This window comes from Clytia hemisphaerica, unplaced genomic scaffold (genome assembly GCF_902728285.1).
Source record: "Clytia hemisphaerica strain Z4C2 unplaced genomic scaffold, Clytia hemisphaerica genome assembly, whole genome shotgun sequence".
Classification (NCBI taxonomy): domain Eukaryota; kingdom Metazoa; phylum Cnidaria; class Hydrozoa; order Leptothecata; family Clytiidae; genus Clytia; species Clytia hemisphaerica.
Genome location: NW_027103519.1, coordinates 121409 through 140790, shown reverse-complemented (window position 1 = coordinate 140790; position 19382 = coordinate 121409). Strand labels below are relative to the sequence as shown.

Here is a 19382-nt window from a genome sequence, read left to right as displayed (position 1 = left end):
CGACGGATCCTAGCTATGATTTCTTATTCTATATACTGATGGCGAAATATATAGCATGGTATGGGCTGACAGTTTGAATTTCCCATATTCTAATAACGGTTGAAAACACAGCCAATCAAATCCTGTTATTGTTTCACTGGTCACACTTTCTTAAAGGAAGCCCAAGTTCCGAAATTTGGTTTTTATTTTAGTAAGTGAGGACAGCGCTAAATTCGAATTTCCCACTATAATTTTTTTGAGTCCAAAATCGGACTCACAGCTCTGACCCGTCAAGTATTCATCAGATTTTAAAAAAATACGCAGACGGGTTCCTGTCTAGACGGATCCAGATTTTCAGAAGGTCTTGCCCGTAGCACAATAAATCAAATCGACTCTTTGGTAGGTAATAAAGCCAATTAATTTTCATCCAAGACGCATGATTTGACCGTTTTCAAACAAACGCCGGAATGACAAATCTATCGCCGGGTCACAAAAAAGAAAATGTACCGCATGAAAACGCCAGATTTAATCCACCATTCAAAAAGTGACGAGCACCTTGAAAGGTTGAAGATTCCTCTCTAGCCTCCTGCTGATTATGCAACGTTTGAAAATTGGGATCAAGTTTTATAAAAAGTTACAATTTGACACTACTGGTCCTTTGAAGTTTGAAGCAGCTACAATTGGTAGGGTAGTATTGTAAAGGTTCGAATGAACATAATTTCTTACAGTATTTTTTCGCGGAATTTCTTGGATGACAAAATATTCGTGACCAGTAATCAAGTAAAGAAAATAATTTAATTTCATCTTTTTCATTTAGAGAATATCTACAAACAATAATATCACCTTCAAATCAAAAAGGTTCTTACAAAATTTCTTACTGTTGATAAATCTTATAAATAGAATGTTTAAAAGTAAAAAATAAACAAGTATGTACGAAAAGAAAAACAATCAACATCGCGTAAAACCGATTATTTCTGGGTGATTTTTTGAGAAAGTTTCTCCTATTTGTACACAGAAGAGGGAAACTTTCTCTCCAAAATAAATAAAACCGCTCTATTTCCGTCTTTTGGTTTAAAACATTGTCGATAAAACTTTTTTTCACCAGATCTTTTGGTCAAAACAAATAAACAAAAGAAATTTTCCACCCGTAATTCAAAAGCATACAATCTAGCCGCTTGTTAAAAAACTGTCTCTTCTGTGCGCATCCGTCCGTCAGTAGCACATTTCAACGAAACTTCTAATTGTTTCGATATGGACTGTATCCAATGCTCAACGCCATTCCTTAATCAACAGTCGATTCATGAATTTCAATCATGTTCACCGTAAAAATATATCAAAGGATCTTAATCGGCACCGACACCCAATAAATATTTCCACCTATCTCACCTGATCCCACTATTGACCACTATCCATTATGAGAGACCACCATCCAACTGATGAACAAGTAGAATAAACAAATAGGGTAGACAGCCAACGGTTTTCGATTATGTGGTTGTGTGTCACCCAGGAAAGCCAGTGAAGCTGGAAATGGTATGAACAGACAAGTTAGTGAAATCAGTCAAAGTAAATGATGAGTTGATTTAACTACTAGTACTCTCTCTCAGGTGGTTAAAAAACATCCAAGCTCAATCTTTGTATTTCCTTCAACTTCTTATTAGAACACCCTCCATATTTTGACAAAATTTTACACCCCTTTCTCACAGACCCGGTAGGATTTTTTCAGCCGGTGGTGGTAAAAATAACGGACTGAAACACGATGGGGATTGATATTCCTACATTTTTTATGGCTGGGGATACAAATTTTTGTTTTCAAGTCAGAAAATTCAGTGGGGATGGGAAAAATAGCATAATCTTTTGCATTGAGGATTGGTTTATTTGATTATTTTCAGTGGGGACAAAAATTGGAGGATAATTTTCCACCGGGGACGATATTTTGGCCAATTTTTCCAGTAGGAAGTAGGCTGCATGCATCCCCAAATTAGTTTTGATATAGGGGATGCGAATCGGGCTCTGATATCGCTTCCGAGAAAATTACCGAATAGCTATGTATTTTGCAGAATTTTGGCGACTTGTATTTTTTAAAAAACTCGATGTGTATTGTTTGAGTTATTTGATGACGTAAATAGAAATCAAATAAAGATTCAAATAAAAAGAACATATGGCTAGAAATCTCTCTTTCTCCTCCTCTTTCTTTTTGTTTATCGAAATTAATTGAATTAGCAAACAAAAATCTCAAGATAACAAAAGACGACAAACTGTCAATCAAAGTTCTCTATCATTCAACTCTTTTTTTGGTTAGCAGATTTTTTGCTAAGTTCGGAACGGTTTTGTGAGCCTGATTCGCATCCCCTATATCAAAACTTATCAGAGGGGATGTGTGCAGCCTAAGTAGGAAGGGGTCCAAGTGGGTCTGCGAGAAGGGGGTGTTTATTTTTAACTATCAAAAGAAAGATAAGTCAAGTTCCTTATTTTATTACAAATAAACATTTTCAAAAATAACATTTCCAAGCCGTGGCAATGAGGTTTAAAGTACCGAAGAGAGGGACAAAAGGGGGATTATCTTACCAAAGCAGGACCACACTAGAGAAGCAACAACAACCGCGCAACGGATTGCAAAGATGGTGGTGGACACGTCCGAAATGGCTAGAAGGATTTTGCAGGCAATCAAAGCCAATGTCAAAGGGAGAACGCAGTATCCAAGGACACATACTGATTGAAAGAATGAGCTAAAAAAGAAATGTTAGAATTTTGGAATGCATTGACTTTCGAAATTTTGTTAAACCGGAAAATTTTTTCAAAAATTTACCTTTAAATGATTTTCTCAACCAATTGCCTCATTTAAAAAAATTACGATTCTTACGAAAATTAACTATTAGAAACCCTTAAATTTTGCAGATGAAAATAAATTTGGACGAGTCTGGTAATCAAGATGACTGGTGATGAATGGATTCCAAGGAAGTTTGTTTTATTTTATAACCGGTGTAGCGCTAAATTAAGACTCCGGGAGATTAGGACTTCAAAGTCATGATTTGCTGGGATATTATGACTTCAAGAGTCCTGACCTCCCAGGAAATTTAGATCGATACGGGAAAATAAGACTCAAACTAAAATTCGTCTTTAAAGGTAGAAGAGTCCTATTTTCCCGGTAAAACATGACTTCGCTAATTAAAATCTAATTAAAGTCTTTCTATTGCTAAAAAAACCTGAATACCGTCTTCGTGACTTTTGAAAGTCGTGGTTTCAAATGCGTTTTTTTGTCAGTAAATTCAAGGGTGTTAGTTAGGTGCCAGGGGTAGGAGTATTTAGACAAAAATAGGTGCTGGCTATATCATGCGCGCCCTCAGGTTTTTCAACTTCCCAGAGTCTGTTAAAAGGTTACCAAAACGTCAAAAACAGTTTCTCTTAAGGGTCGGGTTTTTCACATAACCGAGTCAAAAATGGCAAAATAGTAGGAATTATTTTTCAAGAATTGGAGAATTTATTTGGCAATCGAAAAAAACTTATGTGAAAAAGTCTCTAAGGGTCACCTTTCCAAAAAAATTCTGTCTCTCTTAGGGTCAGGGTTCGGAGGTTTAGTTCGCACATACCGAGCATCCCGAGACTACCACCCACTCCCATGGGAGAGATGACTTTGCATATTCATACAGATTTACCATTGTGTTAAAAATATGAATACAACATGATTTAGTGCATCCTTGATTCCTTCATGATTTCACCCTTATTATTCTAGAAAGATTTTTACCTCACGTGACAAAAATTATACATTATTGGAACTACAATTGACGCTCTTATTCGATTTTCAATGGGAATGGGATTTTCATCGAATACGGGAGCGTATCGAATAGTGGAAGGTTTCCCTTATCCGATAAACACGAGGTAAATATCGAATTGTAGAGCTGGCGAAGAAAAATATATAGGCCATAGTCATTGGCCCCAAAAATAAACAAGCAACATGGACCTACCTGATGATGAAAGTTAGTTAGCAATGCGAAAAGAAAAATGAAAAAAATCAGTCAGAAAATATAGCATTTAGCGAAAATACACAACACAATAAATTCATCATTGATTGTTGATGGGGGGAGAGAGAAGGGTTGTAGGGAAAAAATAAATAGGAAGTTCTGGTCGCAAAAATCAGTTTTATTGACAATTGAATCATGCTTGATGGTGAGCATTGTTATCAATAATGTTTTTGTGTGAAAAACATAGAAATACAAGGAAAAAATCCAATGAGAATCTGCAAAAACGGCGATTTCCGGCAACCGGAAAAAGTTTTTTCTCAAAAATCGAACTCGGCCATTTTTTGACCATTGCTAATACGCATTTTTCTGCAAAAAATCAGAAAAAACTAAAAATGAAAATTCGAGAAAATGTCAAAAAACCGGTTTTTCCGACATATTTCCGGCATTTTCGGCCGGAAAAAAATGTTTTTCGAAAATCGGGCTCCGTCACAATTTAGGTATTGACATTTTGCATCAGTGTGCAGAATTTCATGAAAAAATATAAAGTACAGCTCAAGAAATTCAAGAAATACCGTTTTTCCGGCGAAAATCGGCTATTCCGGCGATTTTAAGAAAGTTCCGGCTTCAAAATTAAATTTTATTGAAAATTGGAACATGCTTGATGGTGGGCATTGCTATTAATAATGTTTTTGAATGAAAAAAAAACCAATTATATGGAAAAGTCCAATGAAAATCTAGAAAAACGGCGATTTCCGGCATATTTCAGGCATTTTCCGCCGGAAAAATTTTTTTCTTAAATATCGGACTCGGCCATGTTTTGAGCATTGCTACTACGCATCTTTGAGCAAAAAATCAGAAAAAACTAATGATAAAATCTCGAGAAAATGCCAAAAAAACAGTTTTTCCGGCATATTTCCGGCATTTTCGGCCGGAAATGAATTTTTTCGAAAATCGGGCTCCGTCACAATTTAGGTATTGACATTTTGCATCAGTGTGCAAAATTTCATGAAAATATATAAAGTACAGCTCAAGAAATTCAAGAAATACCGTTTTTCCGGCGAAAATCGGCTGTTCCGGAGATTTTTAGAAAGTTCCGGCTTCAAAAATCAATTTTATTGAAAATTGAAACATGCTTTATGGTGGGCATTGCTATTAATAATATTTTTGAATGAAAAAACAACCAATTATATGGAAAAGTCCAATGAAAATCCAGAAAAACGGCGATTTCCGGCATATTTTCGGCATTTTCGGCCGGAAAAAATTTTTTCTCAAAAATCAGACTAGGCCATGTTTTGGGCATTGTTAATACCATGAACATATAAACGACTGGACATCCATCTCCTTTGTCTTTTTGTAGAAAAGGCTGCTAGCTTCGTTGCCGCCTCGTTAAAAGCATAAAATGAAACAATAGATTTTGATGATATACCACTTGGGAGTACCTTGCTAACAACGTCAAAACTTCGACAAAAGCCTCTGTTATTCTACTCTTCTCAAGTCTTTTATCTATATTATAACAAAGATAACAGAGGCAAAATCATCGTCAGCTTGTCAAAACTCCGGCTAATATTTCTAAATTTTGACTTAAAAGTGTCTAATAATTTTAGAGAGTGTCGCATTCTAATTTTGATATTCTTATGACACAGGCTCTAAACTTTGGCAAGCTATTTTTTTCAAGTCATAAAAAAAATTATTGGAGTGACAAAAGGGATTCAAAAGTATACACGCAGTTGAAATTCTGCATTTTAGAGTTGAAGATGTTGATAAAATATATTACAAACTTGTGAAAAAATTCGAAAATAATTCTTTTGTACATTATGAGTAATGTTCAAGCTCTATCAATCTTTTTACCTAAATAATTCAAAGAAATAAAATTATGACGGAATATTGTCGAATTTTCATACCAATTTTGAAATACAGGCGGCAACGAAGCTCGCTTCAAAGAGACAATAAAAGATAGATGTCCAGTCGTTTATATGTTCATGTTAATACGCATCTTTGAGCAAAAAATCAGAAAAAACTAATGATGAAATCTCGAGAAAATGCCGAAAAACCAGTTTTTCCGGCATATTTCCGCCATTTTCGGCCGGAAATTTTTTTTTTTCGAAAATCGGGCTCCGTCACATTTTGGGCATTGCCATTTTGCATCATTGTGCAAAAAATTAGAAAAAACTAATGAGCCGATTTCAAGAAAAGCTGGCAACAGACGAACGAACGGACGAACGAACGGACGAACGAACGAACGAACGGACAAGGGTTGATTTAAAGGACTACCTTAGGTAGGTCCAAAAATAGAATTGAAACATTTTTACTGAGTCCTAATTTCCCTCCCCGATCTTAATTAACCGGGCATTTAGGACCCGAGGGGTCTATATTTTCCGGGAAATCAGGACTTTAAAGTTCTAATCTCCCGGGTCTTAATTTACCGCGACACCGGGTGATAATTTTGTACCGGGGACGCCAAAAAAAAATAATATGGGTTTGTCAAATGGTGCGAGCTTACAGTTTTTATTATACAGAGGAATTTAGCTTAACTTAAATTTTGGTATATATGAAAATTTGAAATCGTTTCATTTAATCAAAAGCTATGTTTAAAAAAACTATTAAACAATTATCAAAAGGTAATTTAATCAAAACACGATTTTTAAGCTTTGTTTTAGGGGAATATTGTTTTTATGTGTTTCGAGATCCTAAAAATATCATTTCGTTTACAAACGTTTAAATCCAAAAAAGGCGCGCAATACTGAAATAATGGCGGCAAAGTATCGATATGGAGGAATTTTGATGGATTTCTTAATTTTTGGCTGGTTCTTTGTGTTTTTTCGAATATTTAATGAGGATTTTCGCTTTCAGAGCAATTTTTGTGCTCCAGAGAGACCTTAAATTATCCATTTCACAGTTACCAATTGAAAAATTTAATCTTTTTAGGGCTATTTGACCGTTTTTTAAAGTGGCAATTAACAGAGGAAAGTTTTAATCACTGTTTTTAATGAATTTCGTTATTTTGGCTAGGTCAACATTTTTAAAGTTTTATATAACAAAATTTAGGTTAAGCTTTCCCGTATGGGGCCGTCCACATAGTACGTACGCACTAAAATGTCAAAAATCGAGTACCCCCTCCCCCCTGTACGCAAGCGTACGCTTTTGAGAAGACCCCCCTCCCCCCTTAGTGCGTACGTACTATACCCCCTCTGGTAAGTACGTACCTTTTCAATTCACCCCCCCCCTCGATTGAAGAAAATTTCGAATTTAAATCGTTTGGTTCGGACCTTTATTTCATACATGAAACTCGATGCAGGGTTCAGACAGACCTTCGAAAATAAAATTCCCTGAGTTTCCCTGAATTTTAATCAATTTTCAAAGGTTTTTTCCCTGAGAAATTCCTCATTTTAGCTATTTTTCCCTATTTTTTCCCTGAGTATCAAGCAAACCATAAAAACTAAGCAGAGTCAAAAGAGATGTATCTTTAAACAAAAGGCATACAAATCAAATGGTAAACCTAAGGTAAAAATTAAAGCTACAAATACTGCATATGAATAAACACTTTAAAACTAAAAAAACTTTTAAATCTGTTTTTTCCATTCATTCTTCAAAAAATAAAATTCCCTGAGTTTCCCTGAGCAGACTGGGAAAAAAAAATTTTTTCCCTGGGTTTCCCTGAGTTTCCCTGATTTTTCTGAAAATTTATCATATTTCCAGGTTTTCCAGGTTTTCCAGGGTCTGTCTGAACCCTGCGATGTTTATTAAGAAACTTTTTCTTTTCCTTGATGCGTATAACAAGCGTAAAAGTCGACGAAAAAACAAGGGAAAAAGGGCTATGAAAAAACTTTCTCTGCGTACGTACACTTTCCTTTGACCCCTCCCCTCCCCCTGTACGCAAGCATACGCTTTTGAGAAGACCCCCCTCCCCCCTTAGTGCGTACGTACTATGTGGACGGCCCCTATAGAATAAAAAAAGAATCAATAAAAAATGTTCAACCTTAAGCTCACAATATCTTAATAAACCTGTATACTTTTTCTTTCTTTTGTTTTTGGCGCACCCGGTAAATAATCTTAAATACCTCGAGTACATTAATATTAATATTAATCGTTAAATATGTTAAATGCTGTGCTGTCTTGGCTAAATCTTTCAGTATCTGTTGCGACTGTATTTTCGTATTGTTGACTTGTAAAGGAGTGTTTTGTAATCAGTGTATTTCCTGCATAATCGTCAGCTGTGCAAAATTACTCGAATCTGATTGGTTTAGAGGAGTGCAATTAATCGTTAATTGCACTATTACCACTTTTTGCACTCTTCGGTGGGGGGACACTTTTGTCCTCTTATTCTTTTCTCTCCCAAGTCCTGTGTCAGAGACTTTTTTTTACTATGTAATAAAAAACAAAGACATTTTTTTTCTTCAATATAAAAAAGAACAAAGAAATTTTTCGTTACAATAGCTTCTTTTAATTGAAAACAAAGAATTCGAATGTCAAAAATTTTCCCTTTTTCTGAAAAAACTATGATTTACTAATGATCATTTACTGACGATTACCTCGGAATCGTATGTTTCGTCGTACAATTAACGATTAATCACTCGTAACAAAGGAGAAAATACCGTAATTTGCACTCGTCCTTCGGACTCGTGCAAATTACTATTTTCTCCTTTGTTACTCGTGATTAATCGTTAATTGCACTCCAAACCATACGATTACTAGTACTAATTATAATACATATGTTAGGAGGCATCCATGTACACCTGGTCCTGGAATTTCTCAAATCAAAGTATTGAAAGCAAAACCTTTTTATACTTACATATTTCCACCAAGCAATTTTGAATTGAAAGTGACGACAGAAGCACCTAGCCAAACGATTGCAAACACCTGAGCGAATTCGGGTGAACCATCCTCGTTACTTGAAGATTGTAATAGACTCGCAAGAATTATGCACAGGATCAATGGACCCCATAAGTCCCCTGAATTTAAACAATGTAACATAAGTAACAGAATTGAATTAAGGGAACTAATTTTCGCAAAACTTATTTTCGCGGTGCGAGGGTACTAAATTGGCGCATTATGCGGAACTAATTTTCGCGATTGACACCTATTTTTTGCCAAAATTCTTTCATGGTCTTAGAGATTTTTGAAGATTTTTAGTGAAAATTGCATTTCGCGGAAGTAATTTTAGCGGGAAAATTAGTTCCGCGAAAATTTATCCCCGCAAAAATTAGTTCCCTTAAGATGAAGCTGTTCCCATATGATGAAGTTTGAAGATCAACTTTTGTAACTTTTGTGGTTTGAGCAGGTTTCAGAGCATAAGTGTGCTTTTCCTAATTCCAGAAACTTTTTTTATTATTCCTGAGGGTTTTTATGGATTTTTATTAACAAATTGTAATTAGGAGCAGCAAATCTTTGCAGTAGAGACCGAAAAAACGAGAAATAGTTCCCTTTATGAAGGTAATTATTATAAAGGTGATTCAAAACTACTTACAGTCCCTAAGCAATGATGTACTCTGTCGAGGTATGATGACGTGCATAAACTTCTTTCCAATTGCATTCAAATCTCTTTTCTAATAATAAAAAACGTATAAAAGTTTCTTTTAATTCTACCAAAAAAGGAGGTCTAAAATTGTAAATGGGTCTTAAAAAGCACCAGTTCTTTTTTTATAAATTCCTTTATTAGAAGTTTTGTGCCATTTTTTTTTCTTGCAAATCGAGTTAATGATAAAACACTTTCGCAGCACTAATCTTTGATAAGCATTTCCACGGGACGCGGTTAGCGGCAAAAGCACTACTGTTGTTTGGCATAAGATAGCACTTCCTTGACTGTGATTTCACTGCCACTTTTCTAGTCCAGGACTTTATTTGCTTCCGATTTCTTTGTTCAATTTTGAAACCCTTGGACTATCTTACTCAAGATTCATTGTAGAAAACGACCGCATTAAAAACTTTTGCCTGTTTGACCATGGATGTATTCACTACAAGTGTAAATTTTAACTGTGCAATTTGCACGCTTGCAATTACAGAGGATTTCTCAGATTCGTAGAAACCTTATACACCCAAGTCAATGCTTGTTTACTAGTTGGTGGAGTCCTCACTGAACCATTTCAATACAACAGTGGAGTCAAACAAGGCTGCAAACTAGCACCTACATTGTATGGAACTTATTTTCTTCCTACTTGCATACAATATCATCGGTCATCAATTCAGCATAAAAATCCGATTTCGCCACGATGGTGAATTCTATGATTTGTGGAGACTTAATAAAGCAAAAACGAAAACCTTCATCGCTTTTATTAGAGAAGTCGAGTATGCTGATGACATTGCGTTATTCAGGTTTGCAGACTCTATTGGCAGTGTACAATAACATGGCCAATAGAATGGGTCTTTCCATCACATCAAGAGAGATGTCAATTGGCCCTGAAGAACATTTATTTATTGATGATACTCAAATAAAGAGTGTCAATCGTTTCAAGTATCTTGGAAGTATTGTGACGGTTCAGTGAATGCCGAGCTAATGACTCGTATCCAAGCTCTGTCAGCTGCTTACGGTCATCTGAGATATCACTGTATTCGACTCTCATGATCTCACACTCCCAACTAAACTGAAAGGTTACACTCAATGTCCAACTCCGCTCCTCACATATGGCTGAGGCATGGACATTGTACCGACACGTCAGTCAGCTACGCACTGTTCAACAACGACACTTGCGAAAGATTCTACAAATTAAATGAAGTGATTATACCGGGTGTGCCACAAAAAAGTTTCTCTTTAAGGTGAATTTTTTTGAGTTCTAAAAATTTTGAAAGAAATAATTTTTTTCCATTGGGAAGAAGAAAGATAAACTTAAATTTTGATGGGTCATTTTATAAATTTGGTTCATTAGATCAAAAGTTATGCTGAATTGAATAAAAAAATTACTTTCAGAAAGTGCTCAAAAACATTGGTTTTTCAAATTAAACAGAATCATGATTACATGATACATTAGTATTTTTGTTTGAGTTATCAAAATAGATAATTAGCTGTCAAAATAACATTTTGTTATAAAAAGGAAAGATTAGTTTCAACAAAAAAAGAAAGTTTGTTGGAAAATGCCGAAAAATCTGGTAAGATTCATGTATTAACATCAAATATTGGTTTCAAGATAAATCCAGTCTAGAAGCCAAAATCTGAGGAAAAGTTCAGCAAAAGTAAATTAAAATAACTTTGGTGACGATTTCAAACCCGCTGAGGCTTCAGTTTTCAAATGTATGGGTTTAACTACTAAGAAATGCTCTTAATCATGTTAAGGCTAATGCAATTGCTAATTTTAAAATAAAAATTTATTTCCAACGTTTTCGTTTTCCAAGATGGGTCCTTAATGTTTTATTTCACCAATATTTTCCCCCAAGGGCCTCAACGTGAGGCTCTGAGTATGTTAAACCTCATAAAATTCTGCTTCCAACGATACCAAGAAAGTTTACACAGAATTTTTTTCAAGGTCAACTTTTATTTCCTGATAAATAATTTCCTGATTCCTTTTATAACCTGAGGTTAAAAAACTGTCTGCACTTGCACCTGAAAACCTCAAATTTTGCACCTGCACTCGACTTTTTATGAGTTGTGTACTCGAGATCTTGAGCAAATGTGCCATACTCTGCAAACTGGTTCTAGGGGAAGTAAAAAAAACAAGGACCAGACCTGGCCATGAACAATACCTTGCCTGTACCAAAATAGCACTCCATGAAAAATGTCATAGATTATGGCCAGTACCAGCCTGGCTTAATTTTCTTGGTGGTGCAAACTATGAAATTGGCGCCCCTGGTATTTTTGTCCTTATTTGCGCCCTCCATCATTCAGTGAAAATATTAAACTGTATGAGCAGTGACTGGTCATGGCTCCAACTGGGGTTCTAGGTCCCCCCGCCAATTAGGTCCGCCCTGAGAACAAGGTCCCCCCAGCCTGATAAAATTTTAGGTCCCAGTATAGGGGAAAAGTTTTATGGCATTCACAAAGCTCTATTTACATGTGTGTGCACTTTTAGAGAATGCAATAGAATGTCTTCATTTTTGCATTTTAAGGATCAGATCACACTTTGCATGAAAACATAAAGGTTTAGAGAAATTAAAAACCAACAGTAAAGAAAAATATTTAGGAAGTGTTACTTAGCCCCCAGAGTTACATAAACTAATGCAGCCCCCCCCCAAGATAGAGCTCCCCCGCCTGTCGGGAAAGACACTGGGTGTTATTCGCGAAATTAAATTCCGCGAAACACACCAAAATTGTTAAATTGCGAAATTAAATTCCGCGAAATTCGATTTTTTTTCTTCTTCTTTTATTTTGTTGTTTTTGACCAGGTATTACCAAAAAAAAAACTTTTGCGCCGCTGGTTTTACTTTACTCTCCATTAAAGATCAATGGCTGAAAGAGGCCCCAAAAATTCGAAAGTTGGCAGGAGTAAGGGTTGTTTGTAATTCTGGCGCCACATGCAAAAAATGTGTGTGTAAGAAAGGTCAAACAGCTTAAAAGATCTTCTAAAAAGGAGAAAATTAGTCAGCATAACAACACAAAAAGCACAGAGAGCATCAACAAAAGCATCGAAAAGCTCTTTTGGCGCCCCTCGAAAAGCTCTTTTGGCGCCCCTCTCAGATCTTTCTGGGTGGTGCACTGCCCACCCTGCACCCCCTGCCAGGCGTGCTAATAGCCCTTGCAAAAGAGATTTTGTACATTCTTGTATATTATAAACCATTTTAGGCGTGTGCCAGCGTTTCCAAGTGCAATAGTACGCCAGACGCGGCCAGGCCTGAAGGACTATTCAGACTCTTTAAGTTTTATGGTTGGCAAACGATAGCATACTCCAGGATGCATCGTCTCTTACCGTCAACTGCTCTAACCTGGGACTATTGGTTGAAACATGGGACTGTTGCATAGATGTCAACTTCGCCTCGCAAAAATGCGGGAGAGCTCCAAGTTGGAAAAATTTTCCCCGATAATCCAATTTTTCCAAATCGGAAATTGGGAAATTGGGGGGAATTTCACACAATCCGATTTTATCGTAATTTTTTTTCAGGAAGTCAGAAAATTTTTGGAAATGCTAGAGATGCGGGAGAAAATCCCAAAAATGCAGGAGATTTGGCTGATTTTTTTTCCCGCGGGAGAAAACATTGGCATGCACCAGCGGGAGTCTCCCGCCCAATGCGGGAGAGTTGACAGCTATGCCGTTGATATCTGGCCTATATTTTCACTTACTGTTAAATCTCTTTGACAACAAATTTGTTTTGATAACTCCACCAAGTTTATCAATAATACTTTCTGTCATAACATGTTGCGATAACTTTCACTGATAGCGCGCCCTTTTTAACTTTTTTGTTTTCATTCAAAATGACCGGACGCTAATAGACCTTTTTTTAATGAGGCCACCCTGTTGAATAATTATGTAGTCCAGCAAAAAAAACAATGACATAGCCATGCATAATTATTATAATATGCATGAAACAGTAATTATGCATGGCTGTATCATTGTTTTTATGCTGGACTACATAATTATTCAACAGGGTTGCCTCTTTAAAAAAAGGTCTATTGGAGAATTAGAGAACCAGTCAAGAACAAGTGAAAATTAGTATACCTTCGGCAATCTCTCCTACTTAGGAGAGTATCTTAAATTGGATACAAAAAAGTATCCAAAATAACAATCATCATCCTAATTAGGATACTAAAAACCAAAAAACCTGTATTTTTCACCAACCAGAGACATCTGCGCCATCTTACCACTTCCAAGATGTAAATAATAAGCAAATGAGATTGTGTACTGAATTTCATCGAGTTTGGCTGGCGGAATGCAAAACTATAGCCCAAAACACCACTCAAATGTGCTAAGTAGCATATGCGAACGCTTTTTTCGCACGAAAATTGGACCGTAGCGGGCCGTTTCGTAACGGCAGATTATTAAGGATGTTAATTTTCGAGGAACCCACCAGAGAAATTACTTGAAATTTTGGTCAGTGGTGCAAATCTTGATGAAGAAAAGGTTTGCATAGTTTTCCAAACGTGGATCGAAGCAGTAACCTCAAAAATTCAGGTCAAAGTGTCTGCTCTCCTATCTAGGATACCTAAATCTCCAAATTACCAGACGGTGTCAGTCGAACGAATCGAACGCCGCATCAATTGAACGCAATTGAACACAATCGAATAATTGCAATTCGATTGTCGAACGCAATCGAATCGCAATCGAGTATTACCCAGGATTTGCCGTTCGATTTAGATTTTATTCGCTTTCGTACGATACTTAATGAGCGGTCGGCCGCCCACGCTAATCTCTAACAGAGTGATCCAATTTAATTTAATCGCAATCAAATACATCGAACATAATCGTACCTTAAGTGGATAAATTTTCGCGTGTACTAATTTTTGCGAGACGAGAATTTAAAGATTTCGCGTGGATTAAATTTCGTGAATTAAGGGTCTTAAAATTTTCGCATGGATTAAATTTCGCGAAAATGGCTTTCTTTATTTAATTTCGCGACTATTTAAATTGTAACTAATCGAAAAAAGGCAGACAAAGGCACTCAAAAGTTTTCAAAAAACTTCAAAACTTTTATTTTCGCGATTGTAAAATTCCAAATAATTTCGTGTGGACTAATTTTTGCGAATCAAAGGCCTTCAAAATTTTCGCGTGGACTAAATTTCACGAAAATGGCCAAAATTCGCAAAAACCGTGAAAATTAATCCACGCGAAAATTTATCCACTTAAGAGCCACATTCTCTAAGAACCAGGTGGTTTTGGACAATTTTGTTAGTATGAAATTTTGTTTGCCTTCATTTTTTGATATTTGGTAGACAATAGTGAAAAACTCAGAATCCCAAAATTTTGGGTCCCAAAAATCCATAATGGCGGCTTGAGGGCTAGTTAAAATTTTGGACTTTTTTTGCCAAGTGTTAAAGTCTGATTTTGAGAGGAAATATTTCAAGTTGCAACTAAGGTCACATGGGTTTCTTTTGAGTTTCTGAAAGTACTCACAGTAAAGTGTCAAAAAGTCCAAAAAAACCCATGTGACCTTAATCGCATTTTTCATAATGGCGGCCTAGATATGGAAAAAAACTCACTTTTTAACAAATTTAAGCCTCGATTATTCAGCCTTGGAGCATTCTAGGAATTTTATTTTTGGCAAAAAGTGTTCACTAACTAACAAAGATCAAATGTTGAAAATTTGAAGTATTTTACTCAACCTGGCTGGGCTCTACAGGCTCTACAAGAAGGTGCAAATCTCAAAAAGTGCGATATTTGCCTCGATTATTCAAGAGTTGCGACTAATGTTGGGAAAAACTGTTAATTGTTCCTGGTAGAGAAAGCTGCCTAGTTTCAGGAACAAAAATAATACCCATGTGATCTATAAGCAGATTTGAGAAAAATTAAGCCAACAAATTTTTTAAGTGTGATTTTTCTAGGCTGGCGAGACAAAAATAAGGCCCTGGTTACACCAGAAAACGTTTTAAGGTTTTGAAAATCATTGAAAAGTATTATTTTCCACCCCAGGAATGAAAAAAATCCAAATTTCTAATCACTGTGTAAGCCTGGAATTGTCAGTAGCCTCTGTAAATCCCTTGTAAAGTAACTCGATTTTCGGGAATTATGGGGAGTCTGTTGTTGATATAGCAAATTTTCAGGGACTTTAATCAAATATTTGAACAAAAGGAATAGCTGGAAATGATTTTCTGAGGAACCTCACCAATATCTCTCAAGATTTCTCTTAAATGTAACAAGTCTTACAAACCAGTATCTGTTTCCTGGGTAACTGAAGGTTGTTTTAAACTTGAGATTTTGTAGATTTTTGGCTACATGAGGTTTTCTTAGTATTTGTAGATGGCAAAATGGAAATTTTGGGGTTCAGTAAATATCTGATTTTCAATTATCTGTCAGTATACCATGCAAACTTTAGAAAAAAATCAACAACATGGGTCAGAATCACTTCTAATCAGCTCACAGGACTCATCCAAATTGAACTTAGCTCTATGAAATAAAGAGCCCTATAAAGACCAAGTCCTAGCAATCTAAGCCAATATTCAGATCCTACTATGAGAAGATTGTTTCAGGTTTTAGGTCTGGACCTTTGATATTTCAATACTTTTGTTTGTCATTACTGAGTTTTTTTCCATATCTAGGCCGCTATTATGAAAAATGCGATTAAGGTCACATGGGTTTTTTTGGATTTTTTGACACTTTACTGTGAGTACTTTCAGGAAATCAAAAGAAACCCATGTGACCTTAGTTGCAACTTGAAATATTTCCTCTCAAAGTCAGACTTTTACACTTGGCAAAAAAAGTCCAAAATTTTAACTTGCCCTCAAGCCGCCATTATGGATTTTTGGGACCCAAAATTTTGGGATTCTGAGTTTTTCACTATTGTCTACCAAATATCCAAAAATGAAGGCAAACAAAATTTCATACTAACACAACCCACCTGGTTCTTAGAGAATGTGGCTCTTAAGGTAATCGAACCAATGGAACATAGTCAACTATTAATCGAACCAATCTAACCTTACTCGAACGCAATCGAACACAATCGAATATTACCCAGGAATCGGCTGTTCGATTGAGATTCGGTTACGTCGGACAATCGAATCACAATTATTCGATCGCGTTCGATTACGTTCGATTGGTTCGATTGCGATTTTTGTTCAAAGTTGCTCGATTGACACCGTCTGGAAATTAGGATACAACTCTCCTAGTTAGGAGAGATTGGCCGAAGGTATCCTAATTTGCACTTGTTCTTGACTGAGAACGCCCGCCACCTCTAAACCGCCTATCGCCTGGATGGGATTAGCCAAATAACGAGTGTGTAACTTGTCTTCTTCGTTCCAGCCAGACATTCCAGTGTTTTCCACTACTGATTTTTTTTCATATTTCAATTTAAAAGCCTACTCAGTGCGAAAGAGAAATCGTGTATTTTTTAATACAGCATTCATTAACTCAAATCAAATGACTTTGGAGGTTCAGTGAAATGGTGGCTGAATTGCCGTCCCATGTTTTGTCAGAGATAGTCCGAAGTTAGAGCAGTTGACGGTATCCCCTAAGGTCTGTAGATAAACTTTCACTTGCATCCTGGAGTATAATATCGTTTGTTAACCTGAGCTGAGTTTATATCAGCCACAATCTCGGTCAAAATATCGGCAGGTACAAAATGCATAAAACATAATGCATATTGCATAATGCATAATAGTATTGTGTAATTTACAGAACGATTTTATATTTTCTAAAACTCTCCTTTGTAGAGGCTAAAACCGTGAAACCCTGTTTAGAAGAGTTTCCTAAGTAAACATTCCAATCAGAGGGATTTCCCCAGACATGATATTTACTTTTCGAATTCGAACAAAAGAGAAAACATTCGAATCATAACAACAAAGGGTTTTCCGCCAGCATAAATGATAAGAAGATGCAACAGATCAGAAAGGTTTCCCCCTTCTTCTTTCTCAAAAAAAGGTAAACACATTTAAACATTCGAATGTAAAATGATTCGAAGTCTATTTTCTTTGATCTAGCTTTCGCATTAAGCTCTTTACTTCATATTGGCTGGATATTGGTTTATCTAACAAAAAGCATTCACATGGTTAATGCTTTGTAAGAGGGAAAACCCGTTGAAATTTGTTAGAAATTGTTCGAAAAGATCTCCGAGAAAACCCAGAATAAAGATCTTGCTATAAAATTTACGTTTTCGAGTTTTCGCTTTCGAAAAGTAATATACGGAGGAGATATTTTCGTGTTTTTTCTACACTATACTACATTCTGTAAAATACAACTATGAAAATCAAAATGGCGACAAGCATTTTCAGTGGATCATGGATTTTCTTCATCATCTAAAATACAGATTTACAGCTTTCTACCCTTTATTTTCTGGTAGAAAATGGTATATTTGTTTTGTTGAAAGTAACATCTTTCAAATTCTCCTTATTGTAGACTCTAAAATTGACATTTTTCAAATATTATGCATTATGCATTATGCAATATGCATTATGTTTTATGCATTTTGAACCTGCCGGTCAAAATATATTGTATTATTGGGAATTAATTTCATCAGCCAAAAAAAACAAAATATGCTAAAACATTACCAAAGTTGTAGAAATTGGTTCATCAAGAGTTGTAGAGTCTTCCTCGTCACTTTGAATTCCTTGAACTCGAATATCTCCCTCAATTTCGAGATTAATGTCACTGCTAACATGGAAATCATTTTCTAGAGGTACCACTTCTTCGTCCGCCATTTTGCTGATCATTGAACGTGGCTAATTTGCCGGCAGAAGAATTCTGTATTGTATATGCGAGGGCACGAAAAATCGCGAAATTCACGACATCTACTTTTGCGAATTTAACGGAAAAATATTTTTCGCGAGCATAAACTTTCGCGAATCAAGACGTAAAATTGAGAATTTTCACATGAAAAAATGGCTTATTTTAGCGTATATTAGCGAGTCAGGAAAATCTTGATTTCTTTTGGATTTATTTTAGCGAATCACGATTTCATGAAAATTCACGTGGATAAATTTTAGCGAATACACGTATTACATTTTATTGATTGAATTCGTTTTCTAGCATTTCTTTGCACTGAAACCCTTCCTATTGATGAAAATGTATGAAGGCAATATAATCAGAAATTTCGCGCGGATAAATTTTATTGATCTGTCGATTCGGCGTGTTTTAGCGAGATTTATTTTAGCGAAAATAGAACAGAACTCGCTAAAACGCTAAAATTAGTCTCGCCAAAGTTTCTACGATTAAAGTACTAGTCTTTTAGCAGGCTAAAAAGTGCCATAAAAGTTACATTTTATTCAATTTTTTAACGAGCATAAACTTTCGCGGATGGCCCTTCCTAGAATTTTTAAAGACATGCATTTCTTTTTTTATGGTGGGCTCTTTATATGGCGCGCCAAAGCGGAAATAAATACTATCTTTTTAAAACAATACTATCTTCGTTTAAAACATACTATCTTTGTTGTAAACATACTATCTTCGTTTAAAACATACTATCTTCGTTTAAAACATACTATCTTTTTTAAAACATACTATTTTTTGCTTAAAAAATACTATTTTCGTTTAAAACATAGTATCTTTAAAAAATAATACTATTTTTACTATCTTTCATACTATCTTTTCAAAACAATACTATCTTTGTTGTGAACATACTATCTTCGTTTAAAAAATACTATCTTTTAAAAAAATACTATCTTTTAAAAAAATACTATCTTTTTTCGAATATAGGTTGCCTCGATTATTCAAATTTGTGTAATTTTCATTTTGAGGGGCGTGTAATGGGCGTTGGTTTTTCGTGTTTATTTTATATGGCCTCATCCGCCCACATGCAGAACCAACATAACAAGATGGCTTCCGGCTCCCTACAAGATCTGACCTGACTGACAGTAAAATGGCTACTCGTGGCAGACCATTGAAAGATATCAACGAAGACCAAGTCCTTGCACTAAAAACAATAGGGTTCAAATGGAAG

General features: G+C 35.7%; 1 protein-coding gene across 1 annotated transcript; it reads right to left on the bottom strand.

Annotated features, from left to right (window-relative positions):
• Positions 1-760: 760 nt before the first annotated feature.
• LOC136799344 (protein YIPF6-like) lies at positions 761-18180 on the bottom strand. The gene is made up of 5 exons (XM_067056046.1): positions 17995-18180; positions 9403-9481; positions 8728-8887; positions 2545-2705; positions 761-1500 (listed from the first exon to the last, which is right to left on the bottom strand). The coding sequence occupies exons 1-5, from the start codon at positions 18154-18156 to the stop codon at positions 1385-1387; spliced, it is 678 nt and encodes a 225-aa protein (XP_066912147.1). The 5' UTR covers positions 18157-18180; the 3' UTR covers positions 761-1384.
• Positions 18181-19382: the final 1202 nt, after the last annotated feature.